The sequence below is a fragment of the Ursus americanus genome, chromosome 25 (assembly GCF_024610735.1).
Source record: "Ursus americanus isolate L20-20 chromosome 25, mUrsAme1.1.p, whole genome shotgun sequence".
NCBI lineage: Eukaryota > Metazoa > Chordata > Mammalia > Carnivora > Ursidae > Ursus > Ursus americanus.
This window is the reverse complement of record NC_142151.1, coordinates 8,256,367-8,282,660: the sequence shown is the minus strand read 5'-3', so window position 1 is coordinate 8,282,660 and position 26,294 is coordinate 8,256,367. Positions and strand designations below refer to the sequence as shown.

The 26,294-nt window shown below is 50.7% G+C and overlaps 1 protein-coding gene across 1 annotated transcript in view; it reads right to left on the bottom strand.

Moving 5' to 3' along the window:
* Nucleotides 1–5,129: 5,129 nt before the first annotated feature.
* Nucleotides 5,130–26,294, bottom strand: part of CD9 (CD9 molecule) — a 31,543-nt gene continuing 10,378 nt past the window's right edge. Inside the window, exons 2-8 of the mRNA XM_045781191.2 lie at nucleotides 16,318–16,420; nucleotides 10,069–10,166; nucleotides 9,276–9,350; nucleotides 7,475–7,573; nucleotides 7,238–7,327; nucleotides 6,482–6,565; nucleotides 5,130–5,376 (exon numbers count right to left, since the gene is read on the bottom strand). Of these exons, the coding sequence (XP_045637147.1) occupies nucleotides 5,311–5,376; nucleotides 6,482–6,565; nucleotides 7,238–7,327; nucleotides 7,475–7,573; nucleotides 9,276–9,350; nucleotides 10,069–10,166; nucleotides 16,318–16,420 (615 nt within the window). The 3' untranslated portion in view covers nucleotides 5,130–5,310. The remainder of the gene's footprint in view (nucleotides 5,377–6,481; nucleotides 6,566–7,237; nucleotides 7,328–7,474; nucleotides 7,574–9,275; nucleotides 9,351–10,068; nucleotides 10,167–16,317; nucleotides 16,421–26,294) is intronic.

The window sequence follows — 26,294 nt, the reverse complement described above, 5'->3', positions numbered from 1 at the left end:
TTCCTGCGCTTGGAAGGCCATCCAAAGGGCATCCTGAACATTAACACTGCTCCCTTGGCCACAACCATGGGACCAGGGAAGGGTGTCCTGACAAGAGATGCTAATGGGGATGCTTCTTATTGGATTGTGCCAAACTAGTCATTAGACCCTTTCTGCTAAGGGAGCTTGAGTGTGAGAGGCAGGGAGAAGCAGAGATGCATTTGCAGAGGTCTATTAGGCCTGTTGCACCATCCAGGCTAGAAGTGCCAAAATGCAGAAGTTGTGGTATGGCTGCTGAGATGCTGAATATCCTTTCAACAAACCCTATTATTTAAGGGCTGGGGTGCTCTTCTCCTTGCATCTTGGAGAGCCCAACAATGGCACTGAGTATGGAAAAAATGTAACAGTTTAGGATATAAAACATTTTTTTGAAATATTTTGGGGTTGCCCATAGAAATATTCATGGTTCCTATTACTTTCTTTTTCAGAGGTTCTCCCCTCACTCTTGCCCACCCCCCATAATGAAAAGAAAAACACATATATAGAGAGCACTGGTTCCTGATGGAGGGGCAAAGGGCAGGCAGCACCACTTTGGCGTGAACATTGAGTTAAAAGCAATCAAAACCTAGCAAATTCAGGGAAAGCTCTCTACCTTCCCCTCAACTGACTGCATGTCCCAGGAAGAGCCCTATTACAGAGATTCCTCTTTACCTAAGACACTTATCTATGTAATAGGGCAACCTTTGTTTTCCAAACATCTCCTTTCACCTTCCTAGTCTTTCTCCAACCCTTTGTATCCTCAGAACTTTACCCCTCTCCTTAGCTCATATAAACATCATATTGCCTGACTGTCTTTGGAATTTCCATGTCTGTGTGGATTCCCCATATGTATGCCATTAAATATGGCTTTCTCCTGTTATAATCTGTCTCATGTCCATTTGATTCTTAGTCCAACTGGAAGGACCTTGAAGGGCAGAGAAAATTCTTCCACCCCAACATGGAGTATTTGCTTGGAGACTTACAGCTCCACGTGATTTTAGAGATGGGAGGGATGTAGGAGTTCCTCAAGGCCCACTGGTATAGGAATTGGCACACCCCATCTCCAGCTTCTCCCGGAGCTTTCTTCACACTTTGGGGCCCTCTACTCTGTTGGACAGCCCCAGGTTCTATGCAGTTTTCTTTTTATTAAGCCAACATCTGTTCCCTGTGAATTCCACCATGAGTTCTCATTGCGGCCTCTGGGACCACATATGTCCCTGGTCCTCCTTAGAGTCCTTTAGAAATTTGAAAACCAAGATTGCTGTATTGTAGGTTTCCCCCAGCTGGCCCAGGTTAGAATCCTTTGGTCCTTCACTCTCCTCTCCCTGACATGGTTTTAGGCCCCTCCCCAATGAGGTCTCCACTACCTCCAGGTCTTTGTATTTGGCTCTCTTACTTTTTGAGGAGAGACCTGATGGGAGCATCATACTGCCCTGGGGCCTGACTGCTGCATCTGTGGTGGCTTTATTATCTCTCTCCATCTGAACACCTACCTCTTTGGATGGCACCCATGGCAGCCTCAGCTCACAGTTTTGGCTTCTTTTAAGGATGTGCTAAGCTACATTTCCTTGTCTTTTTTTTCAAAGGAAATTCTTTCTTAATCCTGCATTTATGTAATGAGTTCTTCCAATCAAGTGGTTCCAGTATGTTCCTGTTAAATTTCTTCCTATGATATTAATCCTGGAGGCACCACTATGTGAAATGTGCAAAAAGACTAGAGAAAGAATTGGATTCAAATCTGTATCCAATATATTAACTGTATGATCTGGGGGCAAATGCTTAGCTTCTCCAAACCTCAAGTCCTCCAACTTTAAAATGGAATAAAATACCCATAACTCATTTGTCCCTTTCCCATCTTCTTTTTAGGTTGGCATAATTAAATACTCATGTTCTCAGCCACCCCTGTAGCTGAGTACTCATGGGACAGATTTTGGTTAATGATGCACAAATGGAAGTCAGCTTCTGAGCTTTTGGGGAAGCTTTTGCATTTTAGATCAAAGGGGTACTTGTAGCAAGGATTTGCCTCTAACTTCCTGCTGTGAATGTAGAGATGGTTGGAGCTGTGGCAGCTACCTTGTGACAAAGGGAAGCCAATCACAGAGATGCCATCTTTGCCAGTGCTTAGTTGCTAAACGAACACCCGTGGTTGCCTTCAGACTTAATGCATAAGGGAAAAAACCCTATTACCTAGCCAGCCAAACATGCACTTAACTTATTCTTCAGCTACAAGTGTAAGGATGAGGAGCTGTGTTAAAACATAGTATGTAGACTGCTTGATTTCATTCACTTATTATTTATTCCTGTTAAGATATATCCTTTGGGTGTCATAATCCATGATTCCAGATCCTGAGATCTCTTTGAACTATAATTCTGTTACTCACATTACTGGGTATTCCTCAGAGCTCTGTGAAACTTATAATATTTAATACTATTCCCAGTTATTTAAAACATTGACCAGATTGGGCAAAACAGGGTGCCGCCCATCCCCAGCCCACCAACGAATCTCTCCCCTTGTATGGGAGTGCTCCCCCAGCTACGGATCTGCCTGATTGTGCTGTAAGACCACCCATACTACTCCATCCTGTGCCCAAGCAGCTTGTGAGCTGCCCTCATTTTCAGTGAAACAAAAACACACGGCCCTTTGGGAGTGTCCTAATGCACTAGTTAAAACTCCTTCCGCGGGGAAATTGTAACAGCACGGAAGGAGTGCCGGATACCTGTGGTCTTGCTGCCACCTTGGCACCACTCAGCTCCACTAGAGAAGGCGTGGAGTTTGGGGATTTTAAAGCACTTTCAGTCCTTGAAGGGTACCAGGTAAAGTAATAACCTTTAATAACCTTTACTATCCACCTGTTTATATTCGCATTTGCTGCCCGTGTACTGCCTTTCCCAGTTGAACAAGAGGCTGACACACCCAGTTGTGTATCCATTCCTCTTTTGCCCAAGAAGGTTCTTTCTGGACCCATAGCTATTATTGCTATTGGCAGTCTATTACCTTTTTGTGACCTAAAACTGCCTAAAGGCCTTTGTTCCAAAAGCCCTTCAGGCCCTGAGAGTTGTGGCCCATCTTGGTTTTGGCTTAGTTGCAGAGCTTCAACTAGCCCTGTCTACCAGGAGTCAGGGTGAGCTCGTTGGGCTGGACTGAGGGCAGCGTGGACCAGCTGGCTCCTTTCTGGGTGTCCGCCAGCTCTCAACGGTCCCTCCTCTTCTGGTCTTAGGTTCAGTCTATAGGTCAGAGGGTGGCTGAGTCTTTACTACACGTACCCCTCCACTGAAGTCAGGGATAGATATTGCACTGAAATTTCTCCCTGGAAATTTCAAGTGAGGCTACTAGAGGTTGTCTGCGTAAACTTGGGGGTTGAACACCAGCCCTTTTTCCAACCCATGTGGACTGAGTAGCAGAGACAAGTGGTCTCTTTGGAGAGCAGAACACAGCACCCAGAAGTGCAAAGCTGCAGAAGTTCCTAGTCCATGGTTCCAGAAACTTCCTACGGCTCAACTGTATTTCCACTCTTGGGTTCCGGGAGACACCACTTGTGTTCTTAAGCTTTAGCTTAAGCTAGCCAACTGGCCCGTTATTTATGACAAACTGAGAAGACAGGGTATAACCCCGAGGTATTCCTCGATTTAAGTAGCAGCAAATCCGTTATACTCTGACCCCATCTACTCGTCAGCAAAGCAGCAGAGTGGAAAGTCCGTAGACGGAAGCTGCATTTCCTAGAGGGAGCTGGCAGTCACCAACAGGGCAGACACTAGAATTCATCAGGGATGGTGATGCTGACTTAAGACGGGCTCGTTCACACTTTCATAAGAAGAACAGTGGATCTGCTATTTCCACATTGAAACAGTACAATTAGCCCGCAAATGCTTGGATCAGTAAGGTTCCTGGGGCCACAGAATAGCAATGAGACACAAGCATGCTAACCCTGGGCTTTTCCCCTCTCGCATGGGAGGCCTGAAAGGCAATGAGGCATTCTGCAGCTCACACAAAACGGTTGCTTTTTTGCTGGCTCATGTCAGCTACTGCAGCTCCTGGCCTGTGTGTGTTTAGCTCCAACACATAGGGTCCTGGACTCTGCAGGACCCACACCCCCATCAGAGGAACAAGAATTGACACAGATTTGTCTGTCTTCGTGGGTGCTAGCTCATGCTTGGGTTCTGGCCTTTCTCGCTCTCCCCAACTACATCCAGCTGTCCTTCCTGACTGCCCCGTGACCACATGGCTTCAAGTTCCAGTGTCTGATGCAAAGACAATGGTCTTAAAGAGACTGTGGAACCAACTCTAAAGATTGTACAAGGTCAAATCTGGACAGCAAATTACACACACACACACACACACAAAATGTAAATTACAATATATACAATATTTAACATTTAATATTCTGCCTCCCTAATCAAATGCCCTCATTTATTCAACCAACAAATATTAACTGCCAACAAATATTTATTGAGCCCCACGCACTAGAGACGGTGGGTTCTGGGTGCTGGGGGTAGAGCAGTGAATAAAACAAAGTCCCCTGCCATCAGAGAGGTCACATTTACTGCTGTCTTCCCGAGATACAGCCCGATGCCCCAAGAGTCATGGGTTCTAGTGTGGACTCTATTAACATCTGTGTGGTCTTGGATCAAAATTCCTTCCTCTTTAGCTTTCTTCATTAGCCAAGTAGGGAGACCAACTTTCCGACCTATTTCTCATATAAATGCTGTTAGAAGACATTTGAAAAATAAATAGCTTTAAAAATAAAAAGGAAGCAAAAAACAAAAGCCAGTCCAGGATATTGTCATCATTTATTATGTATCAAATTGTCTTCAACATAAGTTACAACCTGATTAAGTTTGATAGACATTTTTTTACCTCTTTAAAGACAAAAAAAACCTCTCTTTATGTACAATATCTTTTGTCTAGAGTCTAGCAAATATAGTACCTTTCATTGCAGGATTTCTGCTTAACATAATAAGCAAAAACAAACAACCAAAAAAATATAAACCAAAGCAAACCAAATCCCCAAATCGCTCAACTACAAATACCAATATTGAATAAAGCATTAAAAAGACAAACATGGAATAACTTTTTTGTTTAGAAATGCAGAATGAATACTAAGGTTAGTGGCAAAAAAAAAAAAAAAAAGTCAAAAAACAAAAACAACACAACACCAAAAAAAACAAAAACAAAAACCAAAACCCAAAAACAAAAACAAAAAAAACCCCAAAACACAAAAAAAACCAAAACCCCAAGAAAATAACCAACAATCTTTAGGGGTGGACTTTCCTGCTCAGGGGTGCAAGCTGACTCTAGACCATCTCTCGGCTCCTGCGGATCGCACAGCACAGGATCATACTGAAGATCATGCCAAATATCTAGAAGAGAGATGGAACATGAGGAACCGAGCGGCTCTGCTGAAGCGAGGGGGAGGGAGAGGAAAGACGTGAGTCACTCGGGCCAAGACAAACAAGAACAGCGACCACAGGGCCAGGCATGCTGAAGGGTGCCGAAGGAGGAGAGGTGGGGCTGGGTAATGGGAAGAGTCACCGACTGCTGGGATTCCGTGGGTCTGTGGCCACTTGCTCATGTCAACTGCACAAGCCACTTCCCCGAGGAAACTTCCAGAGTGTGACATATAAGCTCAGAGCTAAATTTAATGCTCAATGCCAGATATTCCAGTGATCCACACAGGCCTGTACTTTTCATCTATGTGTGTGTCTGTGTTTTATATTCCATTTAAAAAAGTACTGTTATGGTTTTTACTGAAAGTAGCCTCAAGCCTTTCTTAGGTGTAAAGAACCACTAAGAAAGGAAGCAGTTCTCACTTCTGGGATAGTCTTACTGGCGCAGAGGAGGGCTAAGTCCCCTACCTGGTTCTTATCACTCCCTCTTGGGGCAAGTGGGGGTGACCCTAGGGAACCTTGGTTGCCCTTAATGGTTTCCAGGGGCTGATTAGCGGGACAGCAGATTATCTGAAGCCTGGAATCTTCGTTCTGGCTGTCCACCTTTTCAGACTATGGTGTGTGTGTATGTGTGTGAGAACAATTCCCATCCATGTAACTTTTACTGAACTACTTTCTTGGGGAAAAGAAAAGCAGGTGCATAACAAAAACTTGTCCTGAAGATTATCCCAGGATAACTAACAGGTCTGGGTGACCTACGCCCTCGTTACTCAAAGTGTGGTCCATGGACCAGCAGCACCGGCATCACCTTTCAGTTACCCCTGAACCTTAATGGTTAAGACAACACATTCTGGAGACACATGGAGCTCAAATCCTAGATGCTTCACTCATGAGCTCAGAGGCTTTGATCAGCTCAACCTCTCGTCTCTCCACTTCCTAGTCTGTAAAAGGAGAATACCCACAGCTCCCACCTCATAGGTATGGTGAGGATTACATTAGTTGTGCCTGGCCAGAGGGTGTGCTTAACAGATGTCAACCACTAAGACGATCATTCCCTCCCGGCGTCCTCAATACTCACCATCACCACGGCAATCCCGATGCCCACCGCGCCGATGATGTGGAATTTGTTGTGAAAGACCTCTTTTATGGCCTCAGGGCAGGGCTGAGGGGGGCAAACCAAGACTCAGGTCACATACAATTCCTGCTCCAGTGCGCCTTCTCCCTCCCACAGCACCTGTCTCATGCCAGGAGCACTGGGGGTCCCAGAGAAAGGGCTGGGGACAGGAGTGCCCAGGTGTCCTGGCTGGTGGACGGAAAGGAGAACCGAGGGATATGGAGTTGGGTCCCTCAAGTCCGGGTAAGAAATAAGGGAAGGAAGAAGGGTAAGCTCCTGCTTTGGGGTCTAGCTCAGATCAGGCCATCAGGTTACTTTCGATTATTCTGAAATCTGGACATTAGCTCCAGCTTCCAATCGTAAGCTGTTGATATATCTAAAAAGTGAAGAGTCCAGAATTCAGAGCACACCCGTCCTGCTGGCTTGAGGGCTGGGGGAGGCAGCACGTGAGGCAGCAGCAGGCAGCTCCAGGGGCCCAATCATTGCAGGTGGCTAGAACACTTTGTTATTTCCCTGGTCTGTTCCTTGCTCTGCTGCCCCTGAGGAAACAGAGGCCCCAGGGCCGGGGAGAAAAGAGATGGCCACCGCGGGGCCCTCTCACAGGTGCAAGAAGTAGTTCTGAAGCCCTCGCGTGCCTGTCCCCCCAGAACGAGACGGCAACAGTTCACTTCAGCCCTGGCGGGACCTGTCCAGAGCAGCCGTGCGGGGATGCGAGTTTACCTTCACGGTGATGGTTGACAGAACATCCTTCTGGGGGCAGATGTCGGAGATGAACTGTTCCACTCCGCCAGCCAGACCACAGCAGTTCAACTGCAGCGGGAAGGGCAGGGACGGGGTGGGAGAGAGACGAGTAACACAGGTGACCGGCATATAGACGCGGGGTCTGGGGCGCTAAGCCCCCCGCCCCCTTGCCATGTGAGCACGCGTTCCGAAGGAGTGTCTGCGGAGGGGACGTACCGCGTAGTGGATGGCTTTCAGGGTTTCCCGCTGGGGCTCGTCCTTGGACTTCAGCTTGTTGTAGGTGTCCTTGTAGAACTCCTGGACTTCCTTAATCACCTGCGATGGGCAGACAAGAGACGGGCAGACAGGCTAGAGGAGACTGAAGCCACCAGACTCGTCCTGCTTCTCCCAGCGCCTCCGGGGCCCTTCTCGTCTCCTCCCACGTCCCTAGGAACCCACTCCGACCCGGTCCCTTCCACCCCACTTGGCTCCTTCCCTTCTCCTTGTGAACAAAATGGAACTCTCCTCAGTCCGAGGAACAGTAATGACAATGACAACAACAAAATCCTACTCCTGACCAGACTTGTTCCTCAGGCTTCCATTTTTTTCTTCTTCACTGAGAGGCTGTGTGACTTCTGGCACATTACCAAACCTCTCTGTACCTCCGTTTCTGCGCGTATGTACAACGCAGATTATAGCAGTCTGTGCCTCAGAGGTCATGGTGGGGATTTACATGAGTCCTTAGCACAGTGTCTGGTACAGAGTAAATCTGGAATCAGTATTAGCCATTATAATATGATGGACAATTATTCTCCTCTTGCACCTGGGTATTCCCTAGTTTAACAAAAGCCTGTCCCTCGAGGCACCCCCCCCCGCCACCCCCAATCAATTAACTGACCAACACCCAGAATCTCTCCTTCAGCAGTTTCTACTAGCATCTCTTCCTATTTCTATGGTTACGGCATTTGTATCTGGAGAGTTAAACCTTTCTCTCTCACTAAACAGGGTTCGACCATCCAGTCTCCCTGCCGCTGAACACGCCAAGATAGCCCTTCCTAAAACACTGTTCTGACGTGGCCCATCCTGGCCCACAACTCTTCAGTGGCTCCCTATGGGAGGAAACCCACATTCAGCTGTCTTTAAAAGAAAGTACTTGGGGGGCACCTGGGTGGCTGAGTCATTTAAGTGTCTGCCTTTGGCTCAGGTCATGATCCAGGGACCTGGGATCGAGGCTCACGTTGGGTTCCCTGCTCAGTGGGGAGTCTGCTTCTCCCTCTCCCTCTGCTGCCCCCGCCCAACTGGTGCTTTCTCTTCTCTCTCCCGCTCTCTCTCAAATAAATAAATAAAATTAAAAAAAAAAAAAGATAAAGGAAAAGTACTCAGTCTCCCACCAACTTTCCTCCTGAAATCCTCTCTCTCTTCCAAGGCTTAGGTCGATGCCCACTTCTCCATGAAGCCAGAAGAGATTTCCCTCTGGCATGCTACCTTCTCCAACCCCATGGAACTTCTGGATATAAATGACTTCCATGACACTTTAATTAAATACATATCCTCCCACATGTAGGTGGCAGCTTCAAGTGGGGCCCACAGCGGGCACATCTCTGGACTCACATGGGGTCTGGCCAGCACTTGGCTCATGGCGGCACATATTCAGAGACTAGGTGAAGGAGCAGGGGGGTCCAGCTCACTCAAAGCCTTGTTCTCCTAAGCCATCTTTCCAGAGGAGATGGGTACAGGGCTGCCGAGGTGTGAGACACACATACACATACACGGACCCAGTGAATATGTCCTGAACGTCTATTATGTGTCAGCACCATCTGGGGAACTGGAAGCAGTGACTGGCATGACACCCACATCCCCTGCCCCGGGGGAGCTCACACTCTGATGGGCACGTGGGAATGTGGTGAAGTAAGAGGCATGTGTGATGGCTGAAAGCTGACCGAAGTGGCCAGCTGGGACACCCTTCCGCCCTCATCACTCCCACCCCCAAATTCCCAAACCTGTATCACTCCCAAGAGATCTTACAGGAGAAACCTACCTCATCTTTGTGGGAATATCCCCAGATGGCCGCAGCTATCTCAATGGCAAATATCACCAAGAGGAAGCCAAAGAACTAGAAGGCAAAGAAGGTAGGATGAGGAGAAATCCCAGCCAGCCAACGAGAGCAACCAAAGGGTATTCTGGAGAACAAGGAAGAACAACAAGTCTCTGGGGGTCGGGCATCTGGGGGCACAAATGAACAGCCTGGAAGGGATAGGGAAGAAGTTTATAGAACTGTGAGTGTTAAGCCAAGGCAAGGAGTGAAAGCCGTAGTTGGAAGAGATTCCTCAGGAGGAGAGAACGGGGCACAGCCGACTCCAGAATTGGTATTTCTAAGGCGTTAGTGAAGAGTCAGTGATAGAATACAATTGCTCACTCACAAAAACCACAGGGATTTGAGGAAATAAAGAAAGTGAATACACTTTGGAATTTGAAGAAAACTAACAAATTTTAAAATAAGAGAAAGTGAAGGTACCTGTGGATTCAGGGAAAAAAAGCAAACGTGGTCCTCGAAAAAGGGGAAAACAAAGTCCTGGCATTTAGTCGCCTAAGGGAAGTGATAAGACAGAGAGGCTCCAGAAAGGAAGAGGAGCAAGGCATCATTGCAGGGGAGGTGGACAAGATGGCTGCCTGGCTCGGAGGCTGGGGCGGGGCCTGCAGTGGAGGAGCTGAGGAGAGCTCAAGCCCTTAGGGTACCCTCTTCACCCCATCCCACCCCATGTGTTCTAGGAGATCTTGGGGGTGGGAGCCTGGGGGTCAGAGTGGCCGCGGGGAGCGGAAGGGGTACTCACCAATCCCAGCATGCACTGGGACTCTTGCACGGCCCCACAGCAGCCCAGGAAACCCACCAGCATCATGAGGGCACCGGCTCCAATCAGAATATAAACTCCTGAGGGGAGAAGGGAGAGAACAGAAGGCAAGAATGGGGTCATTAGTGTGGAGGCCCAGATATGTCCTGTAATTTCTTTTTCCCCTCTACAAGAATCTGGGCTCTGCCCCATCCTTAAAAACAGCCTCCTCCATCTCTGCTCTTAAGTCTCCTTCTCACCAGTCTCTCGTCTAGGACCCCGCCCCATCAAGCCCTCACTCCCATCTTACCCTCCCCTTCCTGGAAGGTACACATGATCCCCTAACTGGGACAAAGAGATCCACAGAAATCCCCAGATTCGACTCAGGACACAAACCCATCCAGTCTGTCAGCTGTTTCCAGCAAGATGAATCCACTCATGCTAATTAAAATAGACCCTACAAACTGGGGCCGACTTCCTGAGACTCGGATGAGCCTTCTGCTGGCCTCTCCCGGACAGAAGAGTCTGTCAGCGCAAGCTTTCAGTAGGAAGGGGCTGTATGCATTCACAGAGCCATGCTCAGGGTGGGCCAGCTCTGCCTCATTCCCAGAAGGGCCGCCTCCCAGCCCTGCTCCCACGGGGCAGTGAGGCACACGCGCTTAGTAAGACCCAAGGGCATGTGTTGGGAAAGGTACGAGTACTTGCTCTATTGCACAGAACACAGGCCTGGTGTCAGAAGACCCTTGCTTTGATCCCGACTCAGCTACTAACTGCACTGTGATCTTGGGTAAGACACTTTCCCCCTCTGGGTCTCGGTGTCTTTATCAGTAGAGAGCCTGGTGGCTAGGAAATTTCAAAATATCCCTTTGAGCACACTAAAGAGGTCTTACAGTTGCAATTCATTTGTTCTAGGTGAAGGGGGAAAGGACCCTCCTTCAAAGGGAGGGTGAGGCCGTGGTTTCGAAGTCCTCAATCTGAGTGACTGATGGGGAGGTGGCAGTGAGAAGGGCAGTGCCTTTTGTCTGGGCCCCACAGTGGGAAGCAATGCAGTGGAGCCTGGCCCTGGTCACTCCGTCACCCCCCAGGGAATGCCCAGAGGGGCCCGTCTTGCAGTTACACTCTGGAGAAGCCACAGCTGGCCTGCTCCCCAGCGCACAGGCCCCGTGGGGAAACTGGCAGAGAGGTCCCGTGCCTTCCTGTCTTGTAGGCGTGTTTTGTTCAACCTGGGGAGGGGCTTCTGTCAGTGGCGAGAGCATGTCTGGGTTTGAGAGCCAGCTCCACGACCCTGGGAAAGCCACTGCATAGCTCCCTGCCACAGGTGGTAACGATGCCTACCTCACGGCTCACTGTGCAGATGAAGGGACAGGAGCAAAAGTGCATGAGAAAGGCTAGCTGCTATAATTCTGAATAATACGAGGGAGGGATGACAGTGATGCATTTTTACACACTTGATCCCTCCTTACTCACTGGGGCTCGAGAGACTTCCCGAAGTGCTGGCTGAAACTGAGAGCGTCTGTGATGTTTCCACACAATGCACAACAGGATAGTGCAGTGAGAACCTTGGCAGGTGTTACAGTGACTTCACTGTCCCGCATCTGCACCCCTAGTCCAGAGCCGAGGCTTTGCAGGCAACGAACCATGCAGCCTGCCTGCAGCTGAGGCTCCCGGGCCGCCCTGAGCGAAGCGCACACAAGGGAGCGTTTGTGTCCAGCCCCTTTCCCCCCACATCTGTCGTGATGTCAAGTCACGTGGGTTTACTGGCAAACCCCTATGTCGTATGAATATGGGTATTGTTCCTGTGCATGCCCGGCCCAGACTGGGCATGGGGACAAACGTAGCTTGTCCTCCAGTCAGGTCCTATCCTTCTGGGCCGTCCGATAGCGTGGAGCGGTGGGCCGGACTCGGACAGGCGGCTCAGCCCCACGCACTGCATGGGTGCGGCGGGAGGGGCGACCTCCCTCGGTTCCAGGCTCTGCCATGGGGACACCAGCGAGCCGCAGCAGTCAAATGGCCCCGGTTTCTCCCCATCTCATGGGGGCAAGACCACGAAGGATGAGGTCACTCCTTTGAGCTCCACAGCAGGGGCTGAATACATAGGGGGTGTTAAGAGATCAAAAGGATTTGCAAGCACATGGAATAGAGTGGAGTGGGAAAGAATAGACAGACATGTTTCCTCTGAGTCCAGACCCCGGTTCGTAAACCAGGACAGCCCTGGCAGAAGTCAGGGGAGTTGGGTCAGCAGCAGTGGTGAGGAAAAAGCATTCCCCCATGCAGAGGGAGAGAGAGAGCGCGAGAGAGCGCCCGTGCAATGGAGTCTCCTCCTAATGGGCTTCTTGTTTATGGTGAATATTCATTCTTGGGCTCAGCAGATGAAGACTGCAGGACAAAGGCTGCTGGTGCTCAATCTTGCTTGGATCGCTGTAGACGTGCGGTGTCTTGGCTTCACCCTCTCCGGTTGGGGAGGAAGGTACGCAATTCCCTGGAAGCTGTTTACAGGCATTTGAGCAGTGGCCAAGAAGCTAGAGGGCGGCTCCTCTGCAAACGCCCCCCCCCCCCCCCCGGAAGCGGTGGAACCACTGGAGGGCTTGGCGGCTGCTTAGCAGGGCCCTGCAGGGCTTCCCTCGGACAGGCTCCTCCTAGCTGACATCCTGAGGTTGTGAGCAAAGGCTGGCAAAGATCAATGACAAAACGTTCCCCTTTACAAAACAAGTGAATGTTAGCTTTCTGTCTGACTCATGGAAAAAGTTATTCGTCACGGAGCCTTCTCCAGGATTTCTGTATTAATTTGCTTAAGGGCTGTTTATTCTCTTTTCAGGCTGGCATTATAGGCCTGGTCAGAGGAAAAGGCCTTTGGTAGAGCGGGAGCGTATGCCAGGGTGTCCTTTATCCACAACACCGAGCATTCTTTTCACCTGCGTGTCAGGGCTCTGGGCTTCAGCTCCAGGGGGACGCATCAGCCTCCTGCTACCACCCAGCCCCAGCTTGCCCCTTACAACAGATCAGTGCCTCCGAATACTCCATCAGGGGTTCAAAGGAACCCTATGCTGCTCCCCAAGGGCTCTCTCTTGGTCCTGCTCTCTCTCGCTGATGGCTGTTCACATTAATAAGCACCACGGTGGACTCCGTTCGCCAAGCGCACTCCGTCTCTGTCTCGCAGAGGTGTGGGTATGTGCGCTCTGCCAGTTTGAGGCTGGGAGAACGGGGCGCAGAGCAACAAAACAAATGGCCCAGGGCCGCAAGCTCACTGAGGGCAAAAGCCGGAATCCCAGAAACTATCAGGCACTTTGTCATAAAAAGAGGAATGGTCCCAGGGAAGGGTGGACATCCACGGCCTCTGGCTGGAGCCCCCAGAGGCCCTCACTCAGTGGCTATAGTTCTGGAAGGACACCAAGGAGTTAGGAAGGGCTGCTGGCCTGGGACCAAGAAAATGAAGTTCCCCAACATGTTTGCGGCCTGGGATTACGGATACTGCTGACAGGCTGAATCTCCCAGGGCCTGAATTGGAGAGAAGGCCCATATAAGGCTGTCAGCTGCTCTGGATTCACTACTGACTGTTGTGAATGTTGGAAAGTTTCTTTTTTCACTTGCTTCTCTGCCTGGTTACACATTCTTTCTCTATTTTAAAAGCCGTTGCCCCCCCGCCCCCCCCCCCCGGGAGAAAATCCACCCCTGGGTGCTTCAGGTTTTCTGAAGGGTCAGTTGCATGGTCAGGCTGGCTGGTGGGCTGCCTGGCAGAAGGGGAGGGCCCCCTGTGCAAGGTATGGTCACCCCACGATGCCCGGAATATTGGCAGGGGTGAAGCTGGCACTCTGCCGAAGAGGGGGCATGGGTCAACACAAAGGCTGGTGCCACAGCTCAAGGGGGAAGGGGATCCAGAGAATGAAGCCTCCTTGGCCCTTTGCCCATAAACGACAATGACTCAGTTTCCCAATGCACTCAGTGAAGTGCAAGGCCCAGCCAGACCCAAGTGGTCACTTGTCTGACGGATGCTCCAGTGTCACTTGCGTTGCCCTCCTTCGCTTGGGCTTCTGCAAAGTTTTTGTATTCCTCTGTTGGAGCTGAGGGAGCATCCAACTAGGGATCCCTGTGTTTCTCTTTGGGACTGTGCCTCTGGTCACTCCGGGTAGGACCACTGGCCATCCTGCATCCTGTGATTCCCAGAGGCAGGCTGTGCTCCTCCCACCATGTGCTCGTCACTCTCCTGCCACCCCGCGTGACTTCCCCATCTGTCGTCTGCTGGCCAGGGCTACCAGCGCTGGGGACTTCCCTCTCCCAGCTACAATTTGGGTAAGGTCAAAGGCCAAAGGAGCTTCTGCTCTGCCCATCCCCCCCCCCCAGTGGGGAACATCCAGTTGGTAGAGATACTTTCTCTTCCTACATGGGGAGTCCTCCCCACAATCTAGCATGGATAGTCCGAGAAGCAGCTTTTGTAGGCCTGGGTTTAAATTCTAGCCCTGTCTCTTGACGGGTACCAGCTTGGGCAAGCTCTTTAACCTCTAGGCCTTGGTTCCTTCGTTGATAAGATGGGAATCATTCCATGTACCCTAAAGAGTTACGAGGATTAAATCACGTAACAACATGTGTGAGACAGTGAGCAACACATGACGAAGGGGCTGTCTCCCTCCCGATTCCTCCACTCACCAATGAGAGCCTTGCCTCCTACATCTAAAAACACAGGGAATTAGCCAGAGTCCTAGAAAACAAAAGACTGAAGCCAGCCAGGCACTCGGCAGAAGACAATAGCAGCCCGAGCAGAAGGCCAGGCTCTCCTCAGGACATTGGCCCTAATGGCTGCCACCAGCTTCCATATTTCTGTGCAGATCTGCTCTCCTCTCTCCCCCAGCTCCCTGGTGTGACAACAAGGCAGGCAAGAGGGCGCCAGGTCCCCCTCAGCACAGCACCCCTGTGTTGCTTCCTCTTCACAGGGCAGCATTCCAGGCCCCCCTTCCCCCCGCTGCCCTGCAAAAATGCTGTTGCTAAAACAAGTCAGGGCAGTCTGGAGACCTACTCCCTAAAAACTCCGTGTGTGCGTGCGTGTGTGTGTGCGTGTGTGTGTGTGTGAGAGAGAGAGAGAGAGAGAGAGAGAGAGAGAGAGTGCACATGCGCACGCACGTATTTTTTTCAAAAAACACACTTATGCTTTTCTTTCCCTCATTTTCTTTCCAGAAATAGGGAGACACACCCTAAAAAAATCCCCAAAACAATAGCAACAGGCAATACAAGCAGAGAAACTTCCACAGGGCCAGGCGCGTGCAGCTAAGTGGCCCATGCAGGCGTGGCTCATGTGGCGTCTGGGAGGCAGGAAGGGGGTCCGCGTGCCCACCCGCCACCTCGTCCTTCCAGAAGGCCTGGGCGATAACTCTCTTCAAGCTGTGTTCTCCATCTTTTTTTTTTTTTTTTTTTAAATAACTTCTTTGGTGGGTGGGAAGGAAATGACCAAACTTACACTTTGAGCCTGATGACATGGCAGCATCGTCCTAAAAATAGGGGGCTGCTCTTGTTTCTCGTAAATGAAGTGTTTCCTATCCCCAAAACAAAGAGCTACGGGATTTCGGATTTTGTGAGCTGACTAGAAACTGGGGAACTGCATTTGACAAGCCTCAGTGGTGGGTGGAAGGGACAGAATAATGCTAGAAAAGACAAAAAGATGCCCAGGAGCCATGTGTAAGTTGCTAAGTCTATTTGTGTTTAAATTGCAAACCTTTGACCTAAAGCAAAAGCACTTCAGAAAACAAACAAACCAAATACCCAAGGCCTTTACCAGCACCCGGGGTCTGCTGGGCTGGCATCTCTGCTCGTCTCTTCTTCATTTGGACTACATGAACAGGAGGCAGGTGTTTTGAGGTCTCAGGGCCCTATCTGCATAGTGGGCAGGACCCACCTCTCCTACTCCTGGTACTCTGGATCCCCAGGACAAAGTTTTTTGAATTAAGGAACTGAGCACGAAGACACAGCATTAGGAGAGGGTCAGAGACAAGCACAGAGGTTCTTAAACCCTCAAGAGTGGGAGCAACTTGGGCGGAGCCAACTTCCTATTGGGGGGATGGTCAGGATGCCAGACTTAGTCGGCATGGTAAAAGAAACCACATCAGTCAAATGCAAATTCGTGGGTTGGACTACACAAAGCATGGCTTGAAAGGGCCAGGCCAGGCCAATGGGACCAGAGCAAAAGTCTTTCCCAAGGCCAATCCCTGGGTCAACACAGAATCCCCACAGTTAGAGGAGGTACTCAGTCTCCCCTGCCCCACTCACCTGTGTAGAAGCTGGAAGGCTGACTATCTTGCTCAAAGATGCTCTTGGTCTGAGAGTCGAACCGGAGCCATAGTCCGACGGCAAGGACTGCAATCCCAGCAAGCTGCAAGATATCCCGGATGTGGGCGTTAGTCCTGGCTGCCAGGGGAGCACAGTGCCATGACACCAGAGGGGAGACTTGCAAAGAGCTCTGGGACCACCCTGTGTCTCTGCCTCTCACTGTGCACCTGCTAGGAACAGTAGCCGGTGTGGGGATCAATCCGTTTGCTGAAAATATCAGCCGGCTGGGAACAATTACCTACCGGCAGTCCAGCGACAGAATGGATGCTTTACGGACTCTGGAATACTACACAGCAGTGACAATGGACGTCGTAGCTACGGGCAACACTATGAGTACATCTCAGGATGCCAAACAAAAGCAGCAAGCGACACAAAAGCGCATACAGTGTGATCCCTTATGGTTAAAAATTGCTCTACTGTTTAGGGTACATGTAAATGACAAAGGAAAAGAAAAGAAAGCGATTATCCTAAAGTCAAGTGTGGGGTGCCCTGTAGGGGGAGGGAGGGAACAGCACTTGGGAAGGCAGGGTCTAGGGCACTGGCAACAGTCTAGCTTTGGACTTGGGTGGTGGTGCCATGCACATTCACGTCGTAATTATGCTTTAAACCGTTCGTGTTTCCTGCACTACTCTGTATATGTACCATACGATAAAAAAAGACAACAGTTGCCTAGCGGGCACAGTCAAGCACGCATGAGGGCAGCTGTGATTCCTCCTGAGATCACACGGCTCAGTAAGCGACAGAGCAGTTTCCCCTGAGCAGCCCACATTTGTCCTTTTCTTTCCACGCTGGCAAACCTTACAGGCTGACCTGCCCTGTTCCATGTTTTAGACACACGCTTCCTTATGAGTGATCCTTATAAACATCAGATAAGACATATCTGAGTCATCTCCCGATCTTCCGAAAATCCCATTTCATAGGTGGGCAAGTTGAGATACTGGACCCTAAAGGGCAGGCTTTCTCACTAAGGAATACAACCAAGGTGCCAAATCCTGGCCCGGCACTGTTGAACCAGAGGCCTGTGCAGGCGGCCCCCCTCCAAGTGGTCCTCGACCCCAGTGCTGAGCTGAGCTCTCCGTCTCTCATTCAGCCCGGGCTTGCTCGAGAGTGACCCCCAGGCTGCAGTGCAGGGTGCACGGCACCAGTGAGTGGCTCCAGGCCCACCCTCCTCGACAGAAGCACCCTGTGTCAGAGCCCTGCTCCTAAGGGAGCTGGGTTGTCTGCCCTGGGAGCTGGGATTGCCGTGCTGCGGCCAGGCTCTCTCTAATTGTTTGCTTCTCTCCTTTTCCTGGGGAGACAGTGGTTGCAGATGTTTCGGGTGGAGGCAGCGACAGCGGACGTGATGACCCAGGGCCTCCACCTGCAGTAGGGTCAAACCCTTGCCCACGCCTCCAGCACTGTGTTCCCACAGCGAGGCTCTGCAATTCCTGGCTCAGAGTTCTATTGCCTCAGTTTTCCCATCTGTAGAAAGGGAATGGTGACATGTGGCCCTTCCCTGCCATTTAAGTATGGTTAAAATAAAGGAGATGATATTAGAAGTCCTTCCGAAAGAGGTACCACCAAGTGGGCTTTGTGAGAATAACTTGATCAGCACTCGGTCACCAGGGTTGCACTCCTCCCTGTGGAGGACAGTCATTCAGCATCTCCCCAGACCTCTTAGCTCTCATCTGATGGAAGGCAACACCAAACATTGGTAAGAAGTACAGAACACCAGGTGCCCCGTAGCTACACAATGCAGAGAAGAACTCATGGATGCTAGGCTTTCCTTCTTACTCACAAAAGACTTGCAGGTGAGTGAGGGTCTCCTGGCCTAATCCAAAGACAGCAGACACAGCTCTGGGCGGGGGTGGGGATGGGGGAAAAAGTAGGAGTCTCTCCCCTGTTTCTAGCCTGGGTACCCCGGTTTAGACTGGTTGGGGCAGGGACACGGTGGGGCCCCGCTGGGACATCCCCATGCACTGAGTCCAGGACAAGCACACACTAAGTGGGGTCCTGACTGTGATGGTCAGGCCCTGGCCTCACTCTCCTGGGGTCCTGGAGAGTGAAAAGAAAGAAGGCAATACTTTCTCATCTCCGCCCAACATATGGAGGCCCAGTGAGAGCCCTGGACAGTGGGAGACTGAGGCTGCTGGCCTCCCTGTGGACATGACCGTGGTAACCTGAGAACTCTGTAGGCAGGGGCTTCCTGTGCACTAGAGGGAGGTCTCAGTTTCGGTCAGCGCTTGGCCACAAACCTTGTCCTCAGTTCTCCCTCTTGCCCTCATCTTGCTGGGGCTATTGCTGACAATTCCTGGGACCGAAGAGAGGCCCGTGTCCTTTACTGTCCTTTCTGCTCTATGCTTTCTCAATTACATGCAATTATTTCTCCATTATGCTCAATTATTTCTCTTTGGGAATGATTCCATGGACAGCACTATAAACTCACCAAAAGAGAGGAAGAGGAGGAAGGTTCAAGAAAACCAGGTGGAAGGGAGGGTCAGCGGCAGGACTGGGAGCCCACGGTTCACAGAAATCAGAGGAGTGAGTCTTAGGGTCTTTTTGGATTGAATTACTGAGTTAACTGGCCTGAGGGGAAGATATGTAAGCCATTAGCTGCCCTATTTTATGGAATGCTACTGGAGAAATTACTTCAGTTGGCTGGGTCATGATGGATGGCTTGGGGTCACAGGGCCACACATAATTGGCATCACCTAATAATGGCTCCGGTTGTGCAGGTGGCACTATCTACCGGGGTCTGGAGTACTTTCTAGAAGAATTCACTTTTTGGTGTGGTGCTGGAGGGTGCCCCAGCCCCCCACCTGGCTCTCACCCCTAGCTACTTGGAATACTAGGAGAAAACAAATGGCAAGAACCAGAGAGAGCTTTAACTTTGAAAAAAGGGCATGGAATGAATTATGAAGGGACTCCTTAAAATAAGAAAATGGGTGTGGGAAACCAAGAAGTTGCTGGTTTCCGTCAGGGTAAATAAGCTGACCTGTGGCAGGAACGCTGGCCACACCTTTACCACGGCTGCCATCTTGCTTTCGCAACAATGCAGGATCTGAGCAGGTTGGATTTAGACGCACAGTGAGCCAATTCCTGCTCACAGGGCCCCCCTGAAAAGGACAGCAATCAGTCCACGATCACCAACTGTGTAGTGGGGATGGAAGTGAAAAGTCCACAGCCTTGACTCCCAGCCCGAGGCACTGCCAGGTCTACCTGGTTACCTCGTTCCCAAAGGAAGCCAAAGCGAAACATTTGGTTTTGCCGAGAAAAGCTTCTTTGCCTTCAGGCCCCAAAATGGTCCCGTCTATCTGACAGCGCACAAACAAAAAGGAGAGCTTTTCCCCATTGTTTTGTTGGAAATGCTTGAATTCTTCATGCATGTTCATTTTTTTTTTTTAGAAGACAGCCAGGAGAAAAACCTAAATTGAGGACATTCTACAAAATACTTGGCCAGCGCTTCTCAGAAGTACTACGGTCATCTCCGAGAAACCAAGGAAGACCGAAAGTGTCACAGATCAGAGATGAAGAAGACGTAACTGTCACGTGGTATCGTGGATGGGATACTGGCACAGAGAGAGGGTCTTACTGGTGAAACAAGTGAGATCTGAAGGAGCGTGGTTTAGTCAATAGTAATGTACCAGTTGGTTTTTCCTTTGTTGTGACACATGCAATGTGGTAACAGAGGTGTTAACCATAGGGAAACTGATGCGGGTGTAGGGGGCTCTCTATACTCTTTTTGTAACCTTTCTGCAGATCTGAAACAGTTCTAAAGCTAAGCTGGGTTTTTTCTTTCAAAGCTTCTAGGTCTCTCTATCCTAAAATTCCAAACAGAAGCAAACCCTCTCTTCCTCCAGGGTCACTGCTCCCTTCTGGTTGCTCGGTGCTCTGACACCTAGGCTGGTGGCTTATCTGCCCCCAGGACCCCAGAAAGTAGTCACTGTATAACACACCCAGCCTGCCTCCCGCCCTCCATGTGGGACAGTAGCCATTTCTCTGAAAGGCTCACGTGGCTTAGGTCAGTCGCTCAGTTTTAAGTTTTTTGGTTTTTAAAAAAATAATAATTTTTTTAAAGATTACATTTATTTATTTGTCAGAGAGAGAGAAAGCACAAGCAGGGGGATCGGCAGGCAGAGGGAGAAAGAGAAGCAGACCCCTGGTTAAGCAGGGAGCCCAATGCGGGGCTTGATCCCATCACGCTGGGATCATGACCTGAGCTGAGGGCAGACACTTAACCAACTGAGCTACCCAGGCATCCCTCAGTTTTAAGTCTTAAGGTGTTATCTGTGGTTCACGTTTTCTGATCTCTCAGAAGCATGACACCACTGAACCCTGAGCCCACCTTAGATGCCCCTTAGATGGAATCACTCAGGTTCCCAAATAAGTCTCCTGCGTTCTCGCCTCTGCTCATGCCAGTCCTTCCTCCTCGAAGGCCGTCCTGGCCACCTAGGCCTGCTGCTTCCCCACCAAGAAGTCCTCAGTCTCCTCCCAAGGAAACGCAAGCCTGTGAGCTTCGTGCGTGTTCTCTCCAGAGCCCTCGCACATGCCCTTCTTCTTGTGGGTGTGCTGGGCTCGGGTGTCGCTGGAGCACGAGCTCCTTCAGGGCAGGGCTGTTTCTCAGGCCTTCTAGTCCCCTGTCCCATCCACACCTTGAACACACAGTGAATAAATTATCAATCAATCAATCAACAAATAATTATCCCGTACAGGAGAGGATTACTTCAAAGACCCACGAGGGCATGTGACGAATATCACAGTGAGATTCAGGGACGAATCCGTATAAAGTCTTTTGAAAATGAGACTCTGTGGAAAGCCCATGAGTCACTGTCCTCACCCCACAAAGAAGTCCAGTTCAACAGTCTGATCTTCGATGAGCGCACAGGTAACCCCGTCACCTGGGGCTTATGCCGGTTCTGGGGGACACGAGAACCAGAGCGCGCCAGCTCAGGCCCTCCGCCACCACTGAACGCACACCTCGCCAAAGCCACCCTTGTGGAGATGAGCAGTCCAGTGAGTCACCCCACCAGCCTGGCTGGAGGGCCAGGCCCAGAGACCTCACGCTAAAACACACCTGGAGTTAGAGGAACTGTCTTTAATTCCGAAGGCGGACTGGAAACAAATCAGAGTCTAATGCCACTGAGGGGCACCTGGTTCCTCTGGACCCTATGCCAAGTTTGCAGAACTGGTTCTAGTTAGAAGCGGAGGAGGTATTTACAGACAGGCAGCCCCACTGGCGGAAACACTTGAAGAAAGCCCGCAGAAAGATGTGACAAGAAGGAAAAGAGCAGCCGTGTGTGTGTGCGTGTGTGTGTGCGTGGTGTGCGTGTGTGTACGCACACGCGCAGCACTACAGCCCACCCTCTCAGGTGGAAAGAACCCTGTTTGCCTTGGATGAATCCCACTTCAAAGAAAAATCTCATGGTAAACAAAACGGAGGTCTTGGCTAGGCCCCCCTTTCCTCCGGGTCCCCTCTTTTCTTCTGACTGGTCATACATTTTTTTTTTAAAGGACAAAATACTCATTATGATGTCTCTCTCTAACTGCCGTAGAAAGCCCAGAAGGGGGAGGGAGAGTGGCTCCTCCTCCACACGCGGTTTCTCCGAGGCTGGCCTCAGACTTTAGGTAGTCACAGCCCCACTTTGGTGGCGTTGGAGGCAGGCAGCAGTAAGGGGCTAGGGGTAGGGGAAATAGGGGTACTTGCTTTCCTGCTTTCCCCAGAGGGAATGCCATACGGGTGTCCATAGAGTCCCCCACCCCGCCAGGGGAGCCTCTGGCATACTTCTGCTGAGAAGCCCTAGATTCGTGGCCAGCCGTGGACTCTGGGTCTCACTCTGCTCTGCCACCTGGGTGCTGTTTGACACTAAGCACTTTCCTTGGCTTCTTCACACCTCAGAGTTCTCATATGTGAAAAAAAGGTCGCATGGTGCCTGTCTTGCCTTTAACCTAGCTTGAAGGGGAGGATTCAATGAGGAGATGCATAGACGACCCTCTGAAGGCCACCACGTGGCACAGCCGGCCGGATTCTGTAGCGAAAATAACGCCAGTAAAAAGAACAATAAACCTCGAGAGAGACACAAGACACATTCACGGCACCTGGTGGCCATGGCTGTCAGCTGTGTCCCTCTATGATCTGATGCTGCGGCCAGGCAGGAGGGAGTGGGGCGATTTAGGACACTGGGGTTCTGGTTTCTGTGGGTCTGTGCGAGTGCCCTGCGGTGGAGGGACGACGGATAAATATACCTTCCCCACACCAGCACACACCTCCCAGGAGCTCTGCGAGGATGAGACAGGAATGGTAATTCGAACTACCATTCGAATGGGAAGGAGGTATTCACGGAGCAGGAAAGAAAGGAAGGGGATTTTACTTACTTGCCTCCTTCAGAAAGATATGTGCCAGCCCGGGTTATTTTTTTTTTTTTTTTGAAGGTACCCAGCCTGGGAGACCTGTAGGCATAGTTGCCCATGGCACCCGGGAAATCAGTAACAGACCGAATACCAAGGATGTGAGTTTCCCCTACCAGCCTTTTCTGGGCCCCAAAATACCAGTCACGCTTTAAGAAAGCCTCAGAAGTGGAGATAAGGGCCTCTATGTTCACACAGGCTTCAACATTTAAAAACAAGTCAGGCCACCCAGACCTGTGGGCTTGGGCCTCACCCATCTCCATGGCAACCCCGGCTCACCGCTGACTGCCAAGCCTCGGATGGGCTGATTCACTCGTCAGGAGGCCGGGCCGGGCATGGCGACAAGCACAAACAGGAACCCAGTCCCTACCACCTCTTCGGAACCTCTGCTGGCACACTCCTCTCCCACCTCCGGACGAAGCTGAAGCTGTCATCTTCGGAAGGGCACAGGCACCCAGGGGGCCGAGGCTGGAGTCTTCTGGGACCCAGTCCCACCGCGCAGAGAAACACCACCAAAAACCCAACTCCGACTGAGCAGGAAAAAAATGCCGTTGACTTGCTTTCACTAAGGATCACAAGCAAAATGTGACTTTCCGGCAGAATCTGAAGATATCAACAAGGGCCTGTTATTAACTTTAGTTTTATTAGAGATGAGCTGAAAAAACGCCGGAGGTGACGGTCCTGGAGACTACGTCCCTCTGTGAGTACGGTCATCCTGGGGGTCATCTCGGCCCTCTGGACCACTTCTGCTCTGGGGCTTTTACCAAGCCACTGAGGGCAGAAGCTGGGCCACTGGGAAACTGGTTTCTAGGCCAGCAGGTCGCGACATAGGGTCCCCAGACCAGAAGAAGCAGCATCACCTGGGAATTTACTAAGACACGAAAATTCACTGTCCCCATCCTAGACTTACTGAATTAGAGACGAGTGGGGTGGGGCCCAGCAAGCCCCCCCCCCAGATGATTCTGATGCTCCCTCACGTCTGAGAACCAACGCTCCAGGCCTTTATGTAATAAACGCCGAACAATCGGGACCACATGGAGAAGCTTCCTCTGGGGGTTCTCAACCCAGAGACGAGCTTTCTAAACGTCAGTGTTGAAGGGCAGGAAGCCATGGAGGGGGTGGGCAGTAGGCAGGTGGTATGAGCGCTCACCCGGCTCAGCCCAACACGGGGCAGAATTTCGCCATTCCAATTTATACTGCAATCCGGACACTGTGGCTCAGCAGCCCTGCCTTGCACTGTAGAGCCACGGGACGGGGCCTCAGGGCCACCTTGAACTGCTGCACGGTGACAGTTAAGGGGGAGGATACAGGACAGGTAAACAGGAAGGAAGCAAGAGGTATGAAAGAGATAATGGCTGGACAACTCCATCTTGAACCCACTGAGCCTGCGGAATCATAGTATATGGGTCAAGTTAGAACCTGCATTTGGCTTCCAAAGAAGTATTCATCACACAGGCTTGGCCCCATGACCTCTCCTCCAAGAAGCCAAAGTGATTCCCACAGCCTCCGTAGCACGGCACCCTTGGCAAAAACTTCCTCCTGATTTCTGCAACCTGGGTTCTCCCTAGGCTGGGCTGCCATTATGGATGAGTGGATTCTTTTCCTCAGCTAACCCTAAATTCTAGGGGAATTTTTTTTTTTTAAAGAATACATGCAGGGGCGCCTGGGTGGCACAGCGGTTAAGCGTCTGCCTTCGGCTCAGGGCGTGATCCCGGGGTTATGGGATTGAGCCCTACATCAGGCTCCTCCGCTAGGAGCCTGCTTCTTCCTCTCCCACTCCCCCTGCTTGTGTTCCCTCTCTCGCTGGCTGTCTCTCTCTCTGTCAAATAAATAAATAAAATCTTTAAAAAAAATAAAAAAATAATAAAAAAAATAAAAGAATACATGCAGAGGCTGATGGGTAATCACGTTGGTTAGGGTTGAGTTGACTTTGGCAGCCTTTTCTGTCAGGAGCAACTCCTTCAGAGGCTAGACAGAGGAAAATCAATAATATAGTAATAGGAGCAGTTACTCTCTACTGTGTCCCACAGTATAGGCAGTGACTGACGTACAGCATCTCATTGAATCCTCTTGTCACCTTTATTTTAGAGACGAAACAGGTTCCAAGAGGTTAAGTAACAACTCACTGGAAGACACACAGCCAGCAAGAGGCCGCATTCCCACTGAACCAGACCCGCGTAGACGACTCAAAGTACCCGTCCTCCTGATACTGTGCTCCCTCCCTGCCCAGCTGGTGAATGGGAAGACAGGGAACCCCTAAGAACTTTTCTTGGGGGACAAGAAGGTCCTCTGGACATGCTGAATTTGGCAAAATGCTCTGACCTACACCTTACCTTGCCTACTGTGGTGAGGTGATCTAGACTGAGGGCACCAGCCCCTGCCTAGGGGAAGGCCAAGAGGGACGGAGCACAGACCGCTAACTTCTTCTTGGGGTTTGTTCTCTCCTTCTTCTTCCCCTCCCCCTCTGTTGAGGTTGGGAGAGTTGGTGGTGTCAAGCCCACCATCACCGGGCGATGAAAATACACCCTCTGGGGCAGCTCTCCCTTCTTTTTCCTTCCTGTGGTGTCCACATAGAAGCCATGTGACTTTGGCCCTGCCACGCTCTGGGAGCTGGCTTCAAGGTATCAAGAAAGTTCTAGATAAGAGGAATCTACCTCTTTTTGGGAAGCATGAGAAGTGAACAGAAGAGGTGCCAAGGCCACCCTTCCTGGTTTGGAGGCAGAGCAGATCTCTTCTTCCCATGGCTATTGTTAAACTCCCAGTTAGACTCCACAAGGTGGGGGTGGGAGGGCTCTGCCAAACGGCTCCGATGCTGGGGCCACGTCCAGCTAAGTGCAAAACAGGGCCCTCTCTTCAACCACCTTTCCCACCCTGGGGAAATCTCTGAAATGGGCGTTTTGTGGACAGATGGAAAGACGAGTTCTCGAATTCACCTTCTGAAAGGGATGGAGCCACGTGATAAAGTTTCAGCCCAGAACAATCCTGTGTGAGGTGGCTTTACAGAACTGAAGCAAGACGACAGAGAGGAATGTGTTTAGGACAACTTCAACCTCTGAAACGTTCTGAGAGGCCGTGGTAACAGTAACTACAGCCAAAGCTGCTCCAACACCTGAGCTCTTGCTCTGAGCCAGGCCCCGCGCTACCCTTTATGTTAAATATGCCATCATTTCTAACAGCCCTAAGACTTTGGCACTATTACCTTCATGACTCAAATAAGGAAAGTGAGGCGTAAGGAGAGTGGCTGATTTGCTGCGTCCCCCAGGAATCTGCATTTCTGACAAGTCAACTCCTCCCACCCCCAACCACCACCCTGGGTCGTAAAGGGCCCTGCTACCGTGTGCCGCTCCTTGACGGCACGCTGGGAGGTCAACAACAAACTCAACCATCCTTGAGAAGCCAGGCCCCTGGGGAGGCACACTTCTGCCTCTTGTGACCATTTACTGCCCTCGATACTGAGAAAATGACACCTATCCCACCACCTATATAATTCAATATTAAAAAAAAATCAGAATTATAAAATAAATATAAAAGAG